The following is a 17,600-nucleotide window of genomic DNA, read 5'->3' as shown; positions in this document are numbered from 1 at the left end:
GGTGAGAAAAGGAACCTGGAGACTCTTTTACCTGCAGGGTCAGAGCCTGGCGGGAGCCCTCCACATGGATGCATGCTTGATTCATGGACCCCAAGTCCATTAGAACCGGCTGCCCCTCATTGCCAAGCAAGATATTGGTGGGTTTCAGGTCCCTGCAGGGAAGTAGAAATGACCCATGAGCGTCCCTGAACCAGAAGGCCAGGATCCTAGCGGGGCAAAAAAATCACAGGGACTGTTCCTAGAGAAGAGCACAGAGATCTCTCATTTCTCTTGATGAGGCTCTTCCTTTCTGTCCAGCAAGTGCATGGAGCCTCCCACTGACCTGTGGGCATAACCCTTGGCGTGAATAGCCTCAAGGCCTCTGCAGATACCCAGCAGCAGCCGAATGATTTGCTCTTCAGTCAAGAAGTTGCCTTTGTCCTTCAGCTTTTCTATCTCATTCCACAGCGTACCTCTCTGCAAAACAAGTTTCCCCGCAGTTGATGTTTTTAGCCTCCACTCCCTGAGCCTGATTCTTTCCCTATGTCAGAATCTATAGTAATTTCACCACACACCCTACAGCCCCAGGTGGGTTCCTTAAACCCCAAATCTGAAATGCTCAAACCAGAACATGACTTCTGCTTCCTAATGTGCTTGACTGCTCATAACAGCCCTTGGCACACACGGCTCTGTTGCAACCCCCTCCATAGCCAGGAGACTTTCTGACCTTGAAGAAGGGTAGCAGCAGCCAGGCCTCATGTTTAGTGCCTCGCTCTCTCAGACAATAAGCAACGAGGCGAAGGATGTTGGGGTGATGGAAGAGGCGATGCATGTCTGCTTCTCGTTGGGCCTCCTCCTGGTCCTGCTGCTCATGACACAGGATTCGCTTCAGGGCGTAGAACTGTCCATCATGTAACCCCTCCACTAGGTCCACAAAGCTGAACCCACTGTGGGCCAAAGGGGTCAGTGAAGGACCAAGGTCATCTCCCATACTGCTGGGATCCAGAGGAATTCCCTGGGGAGAAGTGCAGGGGAAGGGGGGGGGTGGTCTTTCCCATTTACTAGCAACCCTCCCAAGGTGTGACTCTAAAAAGAAGTCTGAAGATTATTAACATTGAGCAAGGACACAGTCACTTCCTAGGTCCTATGGTCTTAATGCAGGGCTTCAATAAATATTAAATAAATAACAGCCAACCTTTATCAAGTGCTATGAATCAGGCAATAGGGGAGACACTTGACACGAATTATCTCATTTAGTCCTCACAGCCCTGCCATTGAAGCACAATTAGCTCTAATAAGCAGATAAAGCAACTAGGTTTTATCAAGGCCATACATGGTGACTCTAGGAAGACTGGTTCCACAATCCACTTTCTTGACCACCAAGGAGCTGGGCTCTGTCCGGTGAATTAGAGGCTCTGTGCTCCTATCCTGTGCTGACTGCTGTCCTTCAAACACCACAATTCTTGGGACTAAATGATTTCCAGAACACTCACCCCTCCCCCAGTTTATGGATGAAGAGATAGCGCTTATGGTCAATGGTGAGAGTTCCCCGAGAGCAGATGCAAAGCGCGTGGCCCATAGTGTCTCAGTCATCCTCCTCAAGGACGGCCTGAAGCTGCCAAAGGGTTCGTCCAGGTCGAGTGGTCTCTTTCAGGCAAGTTGCTGGGGCTCCAGCAGATCATGCTGGAAGGAAAAGAATGGCAGGTCATGGGCGGGGCACAATCCAGAAGACCCCCTAAAGGGCCAATGTGGAGCGCTCAGGCCCAGGTCTCCGAACCTAGAGAAAATAAGCCCTGGCAACGCCAGCTCCAAAAAGGCTGGGGTCAGGTGCCTTAAAAAGGCCCAGTCCCCGCGGCGACTCCTAGGCCACTTCCTCCAACCCCGGCCCACCTTCAGGCGGCCCCTCACTCGCACACCCTACTGGGCTGCAGAGGCAGGGCACGGGGTAGTTCCGGGAAGAAGTGCTAGGCCCGGACCCACCACTTGCTGAGCCCACTCCGGGTCTCGGTCTGGGTGGGCCAGCCAGAACACCGCACTCACCCGGCTTTAGCTGCAGGGAAGCGCCAGAGACCGGAAACATTGGATACGTCATCAGTCCGCGCCGGCGTAACGGCCCGCAGTATCCTAGCAACCAATGAGCTCTAGGACGATGTGGGGGCGTGGAGCTGAGAGGCCGGGGGCGGGTTAGGCCTGGGGGAGAAAGGGTCCCAGGACCCGGGTGAGGGTTCCACACCTGGCCTGCAGTGGGGGTCAAGACGCAGGCACCTACGTCAAAGGGGAGCAAAGCTGGGCTCGGCCCGAGGCCCCCAGGACCTGCATCTCCCAATGCCAGAGGTAGGAGGCGTCATACCTCCCGTGCACCGGGTGGCCGACTGGGGGTCCAGCCCGGAGGTGGATGCTCAGAGCGGGCGGGAGCTGGCAGCCTGCACCCCTTTGCAGCTCTGATCAGTACAACCTTGGGGGCTCTGGCCTGTATCCTATTACCGTAGTCTCAGTAGTTAAGAGCTCAGGCTCTTGAACTAGACTAGGGTTCTGAATCTTAATAGCCCATTAGCTGTGTCACCTGCACAAGTTACTAGCCTCTAGGAACCTCACTTTCCCTAACTGTAAAATAGGTGTAAGAGTACCAAAAGTTAAATGCATGAACTCTGAGGCCAGACTGCCTCATTCAAATCCCAGCGCTACTAAACTAGTTATGTGACCTTGTTAACAGGCTAATATTTCTATCCTTCAATCACCTCATCAGTAAATGGAGATTATTATCTACTTCATGGAGTTGTTTGAAGATTAAATGAGAGGTGAAGTGCTTACTATAGGGTTTGATGCATAGCCCTGAGTAGTGTCCATAAGCAGAAATAACAATAATAACTATTATTCTTATCCTGGTCTTCACATCCCAGGCTTGGGACTGTGAAGGCAGTGAGTGATGGAAATTCACAAATTTCCAAACCTTGGAACTTTGATGTCTCTTGCCCAGGCAGGGGTAAATTGGAAAGGGGCGCACATCCAAGGATGATAGGATGGCCTAGATGGTCTCTTTTATTGAAACAGGACAGGATTCTCTAGGAAGAAGATTCCTCTTGTAGCCTGATCCCCACCCCAACTTCCACTCCCCTTTCATATACTGAGAAGATATCCTCTGGTTTCCCTTGGGTCTGAACCTGGATCTGACATTCATCTAGATTTAACCTGCCATATACTGAACCCTGTGATAGCAACAGAGGATTCAGGATGGACAAGGCTCTCCCTATCCTCAGGGGGCTCAATGTAGCGGACTTCTCAATGTAACTACTTCTCAATCCTGAATGTGCTCAGAGCACCCAGAAATCTTGTTAAAATACAAATTCTGATTCTACAGGTCTGAGGTAGGGTCTGAGACTGCATTTCTAACAAGCTCCCAGGTAATGTTGATGAAGCTGGTTCATGAACCAGTAGCAAGATATAGAGGGTTTTACAAACTAGTAGAGTAGCAGGCCGGAGAAGGCAATGGCACCCCACTCCAGTACTCTTACCTGGGAAAATCCCATGGATGGAGGAGCCTGGAAGGCTGCAGTCCATGGGGTCGCTAGGAGTCAGACACGACTGAGCGACTTCACTTTCACTTTTCACTTTGATGCATTGGAGAAGGAAATGACAACCCACTCCAGCGTTCTTGCCTGGAGAATCCCAGGGACGGGGAGCCTGGTGGGCTGCCGTCTATGGGGTCGCACAGAGTCGGACACGACTGAAGCGACTTAGCAGCAGCAGCAGAGTATCAGGCAGCTGCAGGCTGGAGACAAAGTCCAGGCTAATCGCCTGGCAACTTGCGGTGGTCTCCGCCCACTTGCTCGCTGAGGTTCTCTCCCAGGAATCCTCCACGTGACCGCCGGACCACCGTCTGTGACTGGAAGAGCCCCAAAAGCGCCATGGCTCCCAAGAAACCTCTCTGCCTTCCCTTCCTGCTGCTCCCGCTCCTGACGCTGCTGCTGCCCCAGGTAGGATGGGAGAATCGAACCAGCCGCTGGGTGCGGTGAGACAGGGTCAGATCTGGCGGAGGAGAGAGTGAAAGTGAAAACAACAAAATACTGGGAAGGGCTAGTTCCGTCTCCTCTGCTCTTGGCAGACGCTGACCCCGGACTCCAGCCCCCTGTGAGCACGGTCTCTCCCCTTACAGGCAGACGCTCGGTCTTTCGTAGTGGATCGGGATCATAACAGATTCCTCCTGGATGGGGCCCCGTTCCGCTACGTGTCTGGCAGCCTGCACTACTTTCGGGTACCGCGGGTGCTTTGGGCAGACCGGCTCCTCAAGATGCGAATGAGTGGCCTCAACGTAGTACAGTTGTAAGAAGTGCTCATGAGAGCCATGGAAGGGTGGGATTCGCTCCTCCTACCTGCCCTTAAGAAGGGGACCAGGACAGGAAGACCGGCTGGGTATGAGGATTGTAGCTCCAGGGCTTCCTTGCCAAGGGTGGGAAAGGGGAGGGCCAGGACCTCCTTCCCACAGCTTCCTGGAGATTCCTGCAGGCCTGAGCCCCTTGGCCTCCCTGGCTTCTCCCTGTCTTGGGCCCTGTTAACCTCTTCCTTTTTCAGTTATGTGCCCTGGAACTACCATGAGCCAGAGCCTGGGGTCTATAACTTTAATGGCAGCCGTGACCTCTTTGCATTTCTGAAAGAGGCAACTTTAGCGAACCTGTTGGTCATACTGAGACCAGGACCTTACATCTGTGCAGAGTGGGAGATGGTGAGTTAGTTGCAGAAGGGATAGAAGCAGAGCTTCCCATGTGCCCCGACTCTAGGGCCACTTCCATCACTACCCTCAACTCCCTCCCTTCTTACCTACCCTATCCTACTCTCAGACAACAAAGCCCACTCACTTTTTTGTTGTCATTATGTTTGTCTCAGGGGGGTCTCCCAGCCTGGTTGCTGCGAAAACCTAAAATTCATCTGAGAACCTCAGATCCAGGTGGGTAGAGAAAAAAAGACTGGACTCAGAAAAAAGCAAACAATAACAAAATGGGTCATTTGGGTACCCAAAACAGAGATCATTCATTCAAATTATTTACTGTTTTAATCCTGCCCAGCAGGATGCTGGGAACTGAGGGACCAGACAGACTCAGTGTGGAAGACACATTAATTAAAAAAAAACAAAACAAAACACCCAAAACCTTTATAAGATTATTTTTAAAATACTACACAAGAAAATGGACAAGGAGTTGAGATAGTGAATAACAGGGCCTCTTTTAGGTAGGAAAGCCAGAAAAGGCTTCTCTGAGATGACATTTCAGTTACTCTAGGAAAGGGAAAGGACTGGGCATATGAAGAGTGAAGTCAGAATGACCAGGTTGAGGAATGGTGTGCTATTCTGGGGGGAGGGCGGCGCTGTGAGTCTTGTGGGATCATGGTTCAGATGAGGGATTGAACCTGGCCCCTTGGCAGTGAGAGCTCAGAGTCCTAACTACTAGACCGCAGGGAATTCCCAGGTATGGTATGTTTTAAGGCCCAGAGGTAGGACAGAACACTGGCATGAGTGAGGCCAGCGTGGCTGAAGCACAGCGGGTAGGGGAGAGGAGTATGAGAAATTGGAGCTATATAGTGAGTGTTAATGCAGGACCTTTCAGACCATTGTAAGGGGTTTGCCTTTTATTATAAGCACAGTAGAAAGTCACTGGAAGAGTTTAACCAAAATTATCTGATTTGTTTTCAGATTACGTTAGCCTGCATGTGGAAAATGAATTGAGGGGAGCAAGGGTAGAGGTGGAGAAACTTAACTGGGAGACTATGATTGTAGTTGAGGGGAGATGGCTCCTGGTTGTGGTAGTGGTGGAAATGCAAAGAAGAGGGCAGAAATGAGCTATAGGTGGGAGATAAAGGTCAACAGGACTCAACTGACAGATTTTGATGAGAACGGGAGCGGTGGCGGAGTGGCGGGAGGACAGTGTGGGTAGGATGAGGAAAGAAAGGAATCAAGTATCCAGCCAGTCAAGGTGGTGCTGCCATTTACTGACTTAGGGAAGACAGAGAAGACTAGCGGTGGCAGAAGGTCAACATTTGGGGGAAAAACAATAGTTCTGGTCATGTTAAAATTTTATCATTCAAGGGATGCGATTTAGTGTATGCTTGGATTAAAGGAGGCAGTGCAGCCTGGCCCTCCTTTATACAGAACACAAAATGTAAAGGAATTAAATGCTTTAAGAATATAAAGATAGCCTCTAAAACGTCTTTCATTAACTCCACCTTTGAGAGTCTGCTATCTGCTAGGCATTGTCCTCAATGACAGGGATGCAGCCAATGAACCTGACAGTCAAGGTTCCTGCTCACTAGTAGGGGAGACCGACAGGAAACAATTACAGACACACACGCTTGATTTTAATTTCTTAAGCACTTGAGAAGGGAGTACGAGGTGATGTGAGAGAGTATAACAGGGGGAATCTACCATCATCTAGGATATCAGAGGTTTTCTTGGGGAAGTGAAATGTAAGTTGAGTCCTGAAGCCTGAGTTGGAGTCACCTAGGTAAGGAGGCAGAGGTCATGCATGAAGACCCTGAGGGTGAGTCAACAAAAATCACCAACAGGAGTTGAGAATTGAAGGCATGCCACCTCATATAATGATCTTTCATTTGCTGACTTAATGTCCTGGACTGGCAGTTCCATCAGGGTGCAGGTCAGATATTCTACAATTTTGTGAATTCCCATACCTGAGTCTGGTGGGAGCCTGTAACCCCTAGAGTCCATGGGGTCACAAAGAATCAGAAGTGACTGAGCACACAGGCACACACACGTGTATGCTACATCATAGCGATCTCAAGTATTATATATGGTTATGTAATAGCTCCATGTGATGTGTTTTAACATTTTTTTCTGACATTTGAAAAGTGAATTCTCAAGAAATACTGCTTTGTTTCCTATGCTCAAATTTCATTGCCATGCAAATATACAAGTGCTTAGGATTCAGAGTTTCCTCTGACAAGTCACTGCTTCCCAGACGGAGTTATGGACAAGTGGGATGATACACAGTGCTTCCCCGAGTTCAGGAGGCACTCAAGATGCTAGCACTGATGTTAGGGGTGGGGGCCAAGGAGGTGGCAGTGCCCTAACCAGCAGAGCACTGCCCCTTCCTTTAGACTTCCTTGCCGCAGTGGACTCCTGGTTCAAGGTCTTGCTGCCCAGGATATATCCATGGCTCTACCACAATGGGGGCAACATCATTAGCATTCAGGTACCAGTGGAAAGTTGACTGGGCTAGGGGAAGGAGGTGCCAGTGGCCTTAATTTCTGCATCTCAGAGCTGACCTCCACTTTTCCTTTCCCCTGGCAGGTGGAGAATGAATATGGTAGCTACAGAGCCTGCGACGTGAGCTACATGAGGCACCTAGCTGGGCTCTTTCGAGCGCTGCTTGGAGACAGGATCTTGCTCTTCACCACAGATGGACCTGAAGGACTCAAATGTGGCTCCCTCCAGGGACTCTATACCACTGTAGATTTTGGCCCAGGTCTCCCAAGCAAGGGTTCAGAATGAAGTCTGGGGAAGGGGCACCTGTTTCATATTGCTTACCTTGCACCTTTGCCTCCTTTCTGCAGCTGACAACATGACCAAGATCTTTGGCCTGCTTCGGAAGTATGAACCCCGCGGGCCCCTGGTGAGGAGCCAGAGGGGAGGCCAATCAAAGCAAGAGGCAGCGTGGGGAATGGGTGGTGCTCAGGTCCCATCTTCCTCACAGCTCCTTTCACTTCACGCTCTAGGTAAACTCTGAGTACTACACAGGCTGGCTGGATTACTGGGGCCAGAATCACTCCACACGCTCCATTCCAGCTGTAACCAAAGGACTAGAGAAAATGCTCAAGTTGGGAGCCAGTGTGAACATGTAATTGGGAAGCACTGGGGCCAACATGAAATCTGTAACTGGGTGTTGGGGATGAAGGTTAAGATTCAATGGGTCAGCTTCTACCTTTCTCCCCACTCTCCCCCACTTCAGGTACATGTTCCACGGAGGTACCAACTTTGGATACTGGAATGGTGAGTCTAGACAGTCTCTGGGGTGGAGGCAGGGAGGCAGCAAGGAATTAAGAGTCTGAGGAATGCGTGAATTAGGATGTCTAGAAGCTGGATATGGCTACCACTGCCCCTTCTGAGAGCAAAATTCTCTGCATGAATTTCTTTGCTTAGGCCTATCATCTGAAAGATGCATTGAATTAATTAAATTGATTTGACTAGGTGCTGATGAGAAGGGACGCTTTCTTCCAATTACTACCAGCTATGACTACGATGCACCCATATCCGAAGCAGGGGACCCCACACCCAAGCTTTTTGCTATTCGAAATGTCATCAGCAAGGTGCCCTACCACTTCATTAAGCGCCAAAGGCTTTTACTAATTTAGGGGGAGGGGTGCCCAAATTGTTTGTAAAGGGGTCCCATTAAGTCAGTGATTGTTGTCTGGACCACAAAACCCTCTGAGCAGCCTATTGCAGCATTTCTCACTTACTCAGATGGGACTTCCTGGGGAGATACAAATACATGCAATATTAGAGAATCTTTATGACCCCTGAAGCCCTTCCCTGGACCCCCGGTTAAGAACCCTGCACTAGGGTCTTGGAATAGGGTTTCTTTGTGTGCTTTTCCTATGGCTCCTGAGAGAATTTGGGCTCAGTTCCAGGAAGTTCCCTTGGGACCTTTACCTCCCCCCAGCCCCAAGATGACACTTGGACCTTTGAACCTACACCTGGTAAGCTCCTCTCCATTATTATCTGATTCTGCCCAGCCTGTCCTGCCCTCTATTCTGAAAGTTCCCTTATATTCTGATACTTTCTCCTTATTCTAATAGGATGGGAATTTGCTGGATTTCTTAGACTTCCTATGCCCCCAAGGGCCCATCCATTCAGTCTTGCCAGTGACCTTTGAGGCTGTCAACCAGGTAAAGCATAATCCACCAACAGCTATACCAAGGGTCCCCTCAGTTATGCATCTTCCCCACAGTATCCTTTCTTGTCTCTCAGCACATCTTATTTACTCGTTCTTCCACACCTAGGTCCATGGCTATATGTTGTATCGGACCTATCTGCCCCATACTGTTTCTGAGCCAACACAACTCTGGGTACCTAACAATGGAGTCCATGACCGTGCCTACGTGATGGTGGATGGGGTGAGGACCTAATTCCAGGCGACCTGTGAGCCCATTTCCTTTCCTCCCCAGCAAAGTTTCTGGTATCTACCTTTTCCCATTGCCTGCTCACATTTGCAGAGGATAAGGTGGGATGAGGAAGAGTTTGACAAAGGATAAGGTTCTAGAAGGAACTGACAGAAGGGCTTCATTCTCTTTACCCTCTAAATAATAGTGTCCTAATGTAGCTTCCTGGGTGGTGGCCACAAGCTAGATGCTGAGCCACTCCCTTTCACAGATCCTCTCATCCACAGGTGTTTCAGGGTGTTTTGGAACGAAACATGAAACATAACCTATTTTTGATGGGGAAAATAGGGGCCACACTGGATGTCCTGCTGGAGAACATGGGGAGGCTCAGTTTTGGGTCTAACAGCAGTGACTTCAAGGTGAGCTCGCTTTGCCCTCTCCCTCGCCCCCATACTCTTTACTGAACTCCCTAGAAAAGATAAGGGCCTAAAGGAAGAGCTATAGCCTTAGGGCTTAGAGAGCAAAGCAGCAGCTCGTGGGGGATCTGGACATGGCCACTAGGTGCATTCCAGGGCTTGAGTAGCAGTAGTCTGGCCTTAGTACTTAGTGAATGATAAATTTTCATTTGCCTTCTTCACAGGGCCTGTTACAGCCACCAATTCTGGGGCAGACAATCCTTACCCAGTGGCTGATGTTCCCCCTGAAAGTTGATAATCTTGTCAAAGGGTGGTTTCCCATCCAGCCGCTGAAACACTCACATCCTCAGACCCCCTCTGGCCCCACCTTCTACTCTACCACCTTCCCAATTTTAAACTCAGGCGGGGACACATTTCTGTTTCTACCTGGATGGACGAAGGTATTGCTGATGGTGGGGGTGGGGTGAGGGGTAGGGTGGTAAGAGGGGAAAACCATGGAAGAAGGGAGAGCACAAATTATTCCTCTGATTAGGAACCCCCCCACCCCCCAGCAAGGGGATAATTCTACCCCTCTGAGAGCTGATCCTTCCTTTTCCTCTACTCCCCAGGGCCAAGTCTGGATCAATGGGTTTAACTTAGGCCGCTACTGGACAAAGCGGGGGCCGCAGCAGACCCTCTACGTGCCAAGACCCCTGCTGTTTCCTAGGGGAGCCCACAACAGAATCACATTGCTGGAGCTAGAAAATGTGCCTCCTCAGCCCCAAATCCAGTTCCTGGATAGGCCCATCCTCAATAGCACCAAGCACAGGACGTACGTCTATTCCCTCTCAAGTGCCTCTGAACCAATGGAGTTAAGTGGGCACTGAAAGAAAGGTAATCCTTGGACCTGGGACAAGAGCAGTGGGCAGGATCCCTTCATGCTAGCCATGGTGACCGTAAGGAAACAAAGGCCATGGGCCTGAATGGAAGTATGAGTGCAGTTTCCTTGCCAAACTTTATTGTGATTAAAGTTCCAGAGACAGTACCAGCTCCACACACCTCTGTGGCCCTGTCTTTGCCCTGGTTCCTGAATGTCTTCACCCTAATCTTCCAAACACTCTGTGGTTCTGTGGGGGAAGAAGCAGCCTAGGGCCAGTGGGAATGTGCCCTCTCAGGGCCTAGCACTGGCCCCAGGTGGAGCTTTAAGAGATCAGGAAGAGGGCTTCCCAGCCTGACAGCGATGATCCCGTAGGCAGCGTGTGGAGCAGAAAGAGAAGTCAAGGTAGTGAAAAGGAACAAGGCCTTGGAGAGACATCCCACAACTCCAGCAGCGTCTGAATAAGAGGGAGAAAATGGCTGGAGAGGAATCCCAGAAACATTTCAATCCAAGCTTTCCCCTCCCACCCTGTCACTTCTGTTTTTATTCCAGAGGTTCCCAAAACATCTCAAATCCCTTCAACAGCCTTTCTGAACACAGAGCAGCACTTGCTCTACTTGTACAGAATGGCCCCGCCCACATCACAGCCCACCCCCCACACCTGCCCCCTCCACATACGGAATATTGCTGACGGTGATGGCAGGGTCGGGGGTCTGAGGGTTGAGGGCTCCCAACTGGGCAGCTAGTCTGCGCTCTGCAGCCAGAGCTCTCTGAGGGGAAGAGAAGCTGTGTTAAGTACAAGGCCTCAGTGGTGGAGAGTGTGTCCAAGAAGTGATGGCTGCACACCAGGGAAGGGATCAGACCTCTGGGGAAGTGTTGCTGTGGAAGGAAGAACCCCCAGCCTCACCTTCTCCCGGTCGCTGAGGGCAGCAAATCGCTGCTGCTCTTCTTGCTCCTGCTTCTCCTGCTCCTGCTGCTTCCGCTGCTGTTCCTCCCGGTGCCGCCGGGCTGCCTTCTGCTCCCTTCTCCGAGTGGCCTGCCGTGCCTCCATTTCTGCTGTTAGCGGCCCCGGCACCTGGAGGATTTCCGGGAAAGCATAAGGTAAAGATCTGTACAAACTATCCTTGATAAGACTGTAGGAGAGTAGAAAAGATCTAGCCAGCATCTCTGATGCCTTCCCATTCTGCTGCTTCCTTCTTCAGCTGACCTGAGCTTTGCTGTAATCATAAGCATCTGGATTCTTCTCCATGAACCTCCGGAACTCATTGCGTGTCGATCTGTCAGCTGCAACTGTATACGGTGGCCGAGCTCGGGAATCCCTAAGTGCGAAAACCCCCCAGACAGGTTCAGTTTGCCTGCTGCACCTCCCAACATTGCCCAAGCAGACCAAGGGAAATACTGTTAATTAAGCAAGGCCAAGATTAGCATCCAGATCATCCTCTGTACCCTAGCGGAGATCGGCATGAGGACTTCACTTACTGCACAGTGGGGTCCGCACCTGCCTCCAGCAGCAGGCGAACCACTGAGCCTCTCCCAGCTGCGGCTGCTGCGTGCAGGAGAGTGAAGCCACCGGAGCCCAAGGGGGCACTGAGCAGAGGCAGAACTCCAGGGTGTAGGGGGCTGGCAGTGAGTCGGTCCGTCAGCATCCCCACATCTCCAGCTCGGCAAGCAGCTAGAAGCACATCCCAGAGCTCCGACTGACAGGGGGACGTGGCCTCATCCAAGGGAGGCCGCAAAGGGGCTGACCCTGAAAGGGCCTCATCTTCCTTTGGTTGCTGGGAAAGAGTCATTTGTGCCCCAGACTCCAGGTCTTGCTTTCTCTCCCTCTTATTCCTTTTTCTCCTCCTTTGCTTGGGAAATACGTCAAACTCACGAAGATCCAGCGTTCCCAGTGTCACCTCTACTAGCTCCAACTCTACCTGGGAGCCATCTCCTCCTTCTGATTCTGATCCTAGGGGAAAAAAGTTGCTATGTTAGATCCATCTCAGGAATAAGAAGAGGGTAGAAGGGTGTGGGCTGCCCCAGATGCCTAAGAATGTACACAGAGAGATAATCCAGATCACTTGAAATAAAATTGTTTGTATTTTGTCAACCAAAATAAAGTAGCATATCAGGAGCTGAAGCCATTAGTATCATGTGAAGAAATGAGGCTCACAGCCCCAGGGCAGGCCCAGAAGAAGCTATTCAGGGACGAGAGTCCCTGGACATTCCCATAACAGCCTTAGGGTAGTCAAAACAGAGGAGCATGGAGCAGTTGACAGCCATGCAGGTGATAGTCTGCAGCATGGGAAGCAACCCCTAGCTCCAAACCAGTGCACCCAAGAAGGCAAGTAAATTATGTTAAGATCCACACAACACATATGCCAGCACGACTTCATGCTAAGACTTTCCTAAGAACTAGAGATACATCAGTGATCAAAAGTGATGATAGGAAATTTGGAAAAATCACAAAACATATTTCAGTAATTGCTACCACGTACTGAACAGATGTGTCTGTGTGTGTGGGAGGCGGGGCGGCGGGGTTAGTGTGTAAGGGCTTACCTATAAATAGGGAAGTGGGTAAAGTTATGACAGCAGGAGATTTACCACTACATTTCTAGGACAGACATCCCCCCAGAGAGAGACCTGACAATTGCCAGGTGGTGTGCAAACCCTGTGTGGGAGCGTCCTTGTTCTGCCCGAGTGCCTCATTTTCATCACTGGGGACTTTGCTTTCTTCCTTGATAACCTTCCTTTCTCTCACTCTCTTCCTGTGTGTCTGAGGTAAATCCAACCTGCTTGTCTCCCGGGGGTCTTCTCCTGCCATAAAACAACAGACTTAGCTGAGGAGAAGCCAGCTCAGGTTTCTGTCAACGAAAATGGCATCAGACTGCAGTCCGAGGGCTAGAAAACCATCTGGATGCACGAATGAGAACCCGAGGCCCGGGTGGAACATTTAGGAAGTATGGGGATCTAGAAGGAAAGCTCACCATGGATGTGTAACGTGGTCAGCTTATGGACTACACGCTGTAGCTCTTGAAAGGTGGGTCTTCGGGTAGCAAGGGGGATATCCCAAAGTCGGGGATCTCCCCGGCGCAGGGGAGCCTCACGGCCCCCGAAGAACAAGGACCGGCCAGAGCCGGGGGCACGCAGAAGTATTGTCCCAGCCTCCTCCAGTGCCTTAGCCCAGGCTGGCCCTGCCAGCAGGTCACGAACTTCCTAGAGAAGACAGTAACTCAGCTCTGTAATTCTTCACTTGCTACTTTTAAACCTCCGACCAAAAACTGACGTACAGATGACGTGTAGGGAATGGGGAGTGGAGAATGAGAGGATTAAGACTCCTGGGCATCCACCCCATTCTACCTTCATCTACCCAGAAAGAACAAAGACAGGAACACAGGAGCCAGCCTCCCTGCTATACCATTTAATCAATCAAGAGGAGAGAAGTGGGGATTAGAGACACACCAGACCTGGGCACGTAACTCACCTTATAGAGTGCGGCTTCATTGTAGCGCCTCAGACTGGCCCCAGCAGAGTGAGCAGCTGCACCCCGGGCATCCCGAAGCCCCTGGGCTGTGCCCCGCTTGGCCCGCACTGTGTAGCGGTGAAAGGTTTTGTGTGTCAACACTTCTCGTCTGTAGACAGCACAGACTTAGTACTGGAAATCAGATGGTACTCCCAGGCTAACAGGATCCATTCCATTCCATCCTTGCCCCATGCAGCACCCTCTCACCCTTGGAAAATGGCACCAGCAAAGTGCCCAGCAGCAGCCATGAGCACCACACAGTCCCTGGGACCTCCACTCTGCAGGTTCTGAAGCAGCAGTTCTGATTCTTCAAGGGGCACCTGGAGACACAGGAGCAGCACAAACATCTCTGTGGCACTTACTGGGAATAAGAAACAAGTGCCAGTGCTACGTGATTCACAGGCACCATCTCTTTTGATACAACAGCTCCATGCTTGTCTCCATTTTATAAATAAGAAAATTAGAGGTTTGCAGAGGTAGTCAAGACCAAGTAGGAGAACCACAATTCCAACCTAGATCCTTCTATTTCCAAATTGAATTCCACTGCACTTGACCCTTCTAAGATTCAGGCCAGTTCGACTGTGCCATCAAGCGTGACACCCACCCCAAAGAGGAAGGAAGGGAAGAAGTGAGAAACAGACTGTGCTGAGGGGAAATCTAGGCTGAGTGTACAGAAGGCTGGGACTGACCACACAATATGTGCTGGCACTTGCCTGGCGAGGGCCTAGGACACAGCGATAGGCATAAAGAAACTGGCCCTGGGCATTCTGGAAAAGAACCCGATGCGGGTGGAAGCCTCGGGGTCGCGTAGGCTTCTCCAAGTCAGCCCTCTCCTCATCCAGTATCTGCAGGTCCTCCTCACTGTCTGAGTCTGAGTCTTCTGATCCTGAGATGCTGGAAAGATCGCCTGAGAACAACGAAAGATACGAAAGCTTGGTGCCCCATCTCTGACCTTTCTTCAAGCTCCTCAACTAGGGTCTTTCTCCATCCCCATGACTGCTTCGCACATGCTCTCCCACCAGTCATCACCTGTCGAACTCTGCTTTTCAAAGTCCAGGGCAGACAGGAGAGGCTTGTCCTTGAGACGCTGCTTTAGGTTAAACCGATGCCAGTCAAGCTTGTAATGTTCCCTCTGGTATGAGGCAAAGAGGGAAGAACAATGTGGAAATATGCCTGACCCAGCCTTCTATGGTACCCGAGACCTAAAAAAGAACTCCACCAAGTATGACCAGGTAATACTAACTTCCTTACTTAAAATGTAGACCTTCATTAAAGACAAATTTCTACCTCTTTACCCCAACCATGACATTTTTGCTTCCACATTTAGCTCTGCACCTGGTCTTTTACCTGTTCCTGGTGGTTCTGGAAGACTTGGTCACAGGTTGAACAAAACAACTTCTCTGAAATATCCAGAGCTCCCTGGAATGGTCTTCTTTCTGGGCTTATTTGCTCCTCTGAACCTAAAAAAGGGGAGGGTAAACAGAGGTAGAATGGGGACCCAAATCCACACTAATCTAGGATTACACTCAGTGTCTGATACACAAAGCAGAAGATACAAATGAGAGAGAGAGCATGTCATTGCCTTCAAGGAATTTAACAATCTAGTAATCATGAAATAAATGACACAGCAATCACTTTATAGAATAAATATGCTTCTGAAAAGATATGCATAGGATGAATATAAACAGTGTGTAAATAAACAACAGGGATTGTTTAGAGGAATCCTGAAAGTGAAAGTGTTAGTTGCTTAGTTCTCTGACTCTTTGCAATCACATGGACTGTAGCCCATCAGGCTCCTCTGTCCATGAAATTCTCCAGGAAAGAACACTGAAGTGGGTTGCCATGCCCTTCTCCAGATCTTCCCGACCCAAGGATCGAACCTGGGTCTCCCACATTGCAGGCAGATTCTTTACCATGTGAGTCACCAGTGAATGGTTTCTGGTAAGGTTAAGATTATTTTTAAACTGTGCAAATAACTCTTCCCCAATACCATCTTTTTAGCTTATATTTCCAATTACTGTATGCAGTTGTTTTTTTTTTTTAAAGTATAAGAAAACAGTTAAACTAAAGTAGTATGAAACCAACAGTAAATTGTTCTATATTCAGCAAGAAGGAATGATTTGATTGGAATAGTTAAATGTGGGTGGTATCAAGGAATGGTGACGTGTTTTTGCAGGCAGTGGTGTTAATGTGATGAGGCATACGCAATGGCAAGAGATTTGCTTGGAGACAATTCAGGAGCCTGTTCTAGAATCCAGCGATCGAGTGAAATTTTTTTTTTTTTAATCAGAAAACATGTACAAATGTTGCCTTAAATTCATAACAATTAAGAAAAATATACACAAACTTCGGCGTAAAAGTAAAAAACAAGCACTTCAGTTGGGAGCTGATAAATTTTATCCAGTGGAAGGAGATGTCAACAAGAGCTCCTAAGCTGGGAAACACCAGTAAGAATGTGTTCCCTGGAGGAGCAATAAGCTCCAAAGTGTCCTGTCATCTCTCTCAGGTCCACCCCACATCTTCCCAGATACCTGGACAGGAAGTCTGCAGAGACTGGGCCAAGGCCTCCTCGGGAAAGTGGCTCACCAGGCGCAGGCCCTGAAGGACCGGAGCATCCGTGCTGAGGTCAAACAGGGAGACCGACACAGGAACCTGGGTTGCAGCTGGAGCCGGCGACATGGCTGAGCAGAAATTTACTTAGAAGCAGCTGCTGGAGCAGAAAAGTGGTTAAGAAACAGAGCTTCCCAAAGCAAGCTCCTATGCCGCGTCCCCAGCCAGCGTGACTTCGTTTCTCCCACTCCGCAAGGCACCACGGCCACTCACCCGGGTACCAGGGGTGGACCCAAGGTTAATACGTGATCCCAGCCCGCTTTCTGAAATCCCCAGTCTCGGACCACACCAAGAGTGAAATGGGCGCGAACTCAGCAACCAAATCGACTCCAGCAGAGTTAAAATCACCAGTCCCTTAACCAACTTCTCCTCGTTACCCGTGCGGTGAGTTCCAGCAGGGACTACACCGCCTGGACTCGCCCCGGCCCGCAGATGCTGCACTTAAGGTCAGAGGGAGAGGAGAGGCACCGGAAGTCTACAGTTCGAAGCCGGGATTTTTGCAACACCGTAACAAACTCGTCACTACGGAGGAGCGAAGAGGACAAAAGGCGTTGCTTGCATCTGAGCCCCGCCCCAGCTGGAGCGCACAATTGGTTCCCTGACTTCCAGGGCCCGCCTCTAGCCTTTAGTCCCGCCTCGGACGCCGAGCATTGGCCGTCGTGTCTCCCCCCCCATTTTCATTGGCCAGGCTAACTGCGGCTGACAGTGAGTGGCAGACGCCGGGCCTAGCGCTCCCGGTCTGGTAGAGCCCAGAGGAGGCGACGGAGCCCCTGGAATCACCCGGGTCACCCTTCCTGAGGTGAAACGCGAGCCCGGTTACCGAAATCTCACGACCCGTGTCGGGCCTGGCCAGGTATGCCCGCGGAGTCCTAAGCGGACTTGCGGCGGGTAACGGGGGAAGGGGCACCGCGGGCGGGGCGGAAGCGCGCAGCCGGAATGTTTTGATAGCGGGGGCGCGCGGACGGGGGCGCGCGTGAGCGGCGGGGCCGCGCGCAAGATTGTCCGCTGTTGGGAGCCGAGCCCTTGGCCTAGGGCCGGGCGGTCTAGGGGCGCGCTGGGCTCGGGTCGTGGCAGCTGGGTGTAGGAAGGCAACCCAGCTCAGCTTGGGGTATCGGCTGGCGGGCTGGCTCCC

At 50.7% G+C, this 17,600-nt stretch overlaps 4 protein-coding genes across 14 annotated transcripts in view; 2 read left to right on the top strand and 2 right to left on the bottom strand.

Moving 5' to 3' along the window:
• Positions 1-2,118, bottom strand: part of STK16 (serine/threonine kinase 16) — a 3,604-nt gene extending 1,486 nt beyond the window's left edge. The window contains exons 1-5 of one of the 2 annotated variants that reach the window (XM_010861235.1): positions 2,020-2,118; positions 1,473-1,662; positions 707-994; positions 323-456; positions 57-152 (exon numbers count right to left, since the gene is read on the bottom strand). In XM_010861235.1, coding sequence (XP_010859537.1) covers positions 57-152; positions 323-456; positions 707-970 — 494 coding nt within the window. In that variant the 5' untranslated portion in view covers positions 971-994; positions 1,473-1,662; positions 2,020-2,118. The remainder of the gene's footprint in view (positions 1-56; positions 153-322; positions 457-706; positions 995-1,472; positions 1,663-2,019) is intronic. The other variant, XM_010861234.1, reaches the window with a different exon arrangement.
• Positions 2,119-2,130: 12 nt separating this feature from the next.
• Positions 2,131-10,530, top strand: GLB1L (galactosidase, beta 1-like). Of its 2 annotated transcripts, XM_010861236.1 has the most exons (17): positions 2,131-2,313; positions 3,827-3,953; positions 4,133-4,299; positions 4,549-4,699; positions 4,861-4,921; positions 7,081-7,175; positions 7,274-7,448; positions 7,537-7,595; positions 7,699-7,820; positions 7,932-7,972; positions 8,171-8,289; positions 8,605-8,679; positions 8,779-8,868; positions 8,983-9,096; positions 9,369-9,500; positions 9,722-9,937; positions 10,106-10,530. In XM_010861236.1, the coding sequence occupies exons 2-17, from the start codon at positions 3,885-3,887 to the stop codon at positions 10,361-10,363; spliced, it is 1,944 nt and encodes a 647-aa protein (XP_010859538.1). In that variant the 5' UTR covers positions 2,131-2,313; positions 3,827-3,884; the 3' UTR covers positions 10,364-10,530. The 2 variants fall into 2 exon arrangements, with proteins under 2 accessions (XP_010859538.1, XP_010859539.1); XM_010861237.1 differs by lacking the exons at positions 2,131-2,313; positions 3,827-3,953 and having other exon boundaries at positions 4,226-4,389.
• Positions 10,467-16,981, bottom strand: ANKZF1 (ankyrin repeat and zinc finger domain containing 1). 7 transcript variants are annotated; one of them, XR_827153.1, is made up of 14 exons: positions 16,682-16,981; positions 16,390-16,565; positions 15,206-15,318; positions 14,888-14,990; positions 14,572-14,765; positions 14,066-14,178; positions 13,820-13,967; positions 13,323-13,551; positions 13,006-13,152; positions 11,852-12,304; positions 11,561-11,672; positions 11,261-11,428; positions 11,032-11,123; positions 10,467-10,810 (listed from the first exon to the last, which is right to left on the bottom strand). XR_827153.1 is itself a non-coding variant. In XM_010861239.1 (14 exons), the coding sequence occupies exons 2-14, from the start codon at positions 16,535-16,537 to the stop codon at positions 10,687-10,689; spliced, it is 2,163 nt and encodes a 720-aa protein (XP_010859541.1). In that variant the 5' UTR covers positions 16,538-16,568; positions 16,682-16,981; the 3' UTR covers positions 10,473-10,686. The 7 variants fall into 7 exon arrangements, 6 of the variants coding, with proteins under 6 accessions (XP_010859541.1, XP_010859540.1, XP_010859542.1 ...); XM_010861239.1 differs by having other exon boundaries at positions 10,473-10,810; positions 11,833-12,304; positions 16,390-16,568; XM_010861238.1 differs by having other exon boundaries at positions 10,473-10,810; positions 11,833-12,304.
• A 179-nt stretch (positions 16,982-17,160) lies between these two features.
• Positions 17,161-17,600, top strand: part of ATG9A (autophagy related 9A) — a 9,136-nt gene continuing 8,696 nt past the window's right edge. For all 3 annotated transcript variants that reach the window (XM_010861222.1, XM_010861225.1, XM_010861223.1), the window contains exon 1: positions 17,161-17,321. The gene's annotated coding sequence lies outside the window, so the exon portion shown is untranslated. The remainder of the gene's footprint in view (positions 17,322-17,600) is intronic.

The sequence above is a fragment of the Bison bison genome, unplaced genomic scaffold (genome assembly GCF_000754665.1).
Source record: "Bison bison bison isolate TAMUID 2011002044 unplaced genomic scaffold, Bison_UMD1.0 scf7180017864471, whole genome shotgun sequence".
NCBI classification, from domain to species: Eukaryota; Metazoa; Chordata; class Mammalia; order Artiodactyla; family Bovidae; genus Bison; species Bison bison.
This window is presented reverse-complemented; position numbering and strand designations above follow the sequence as displayed.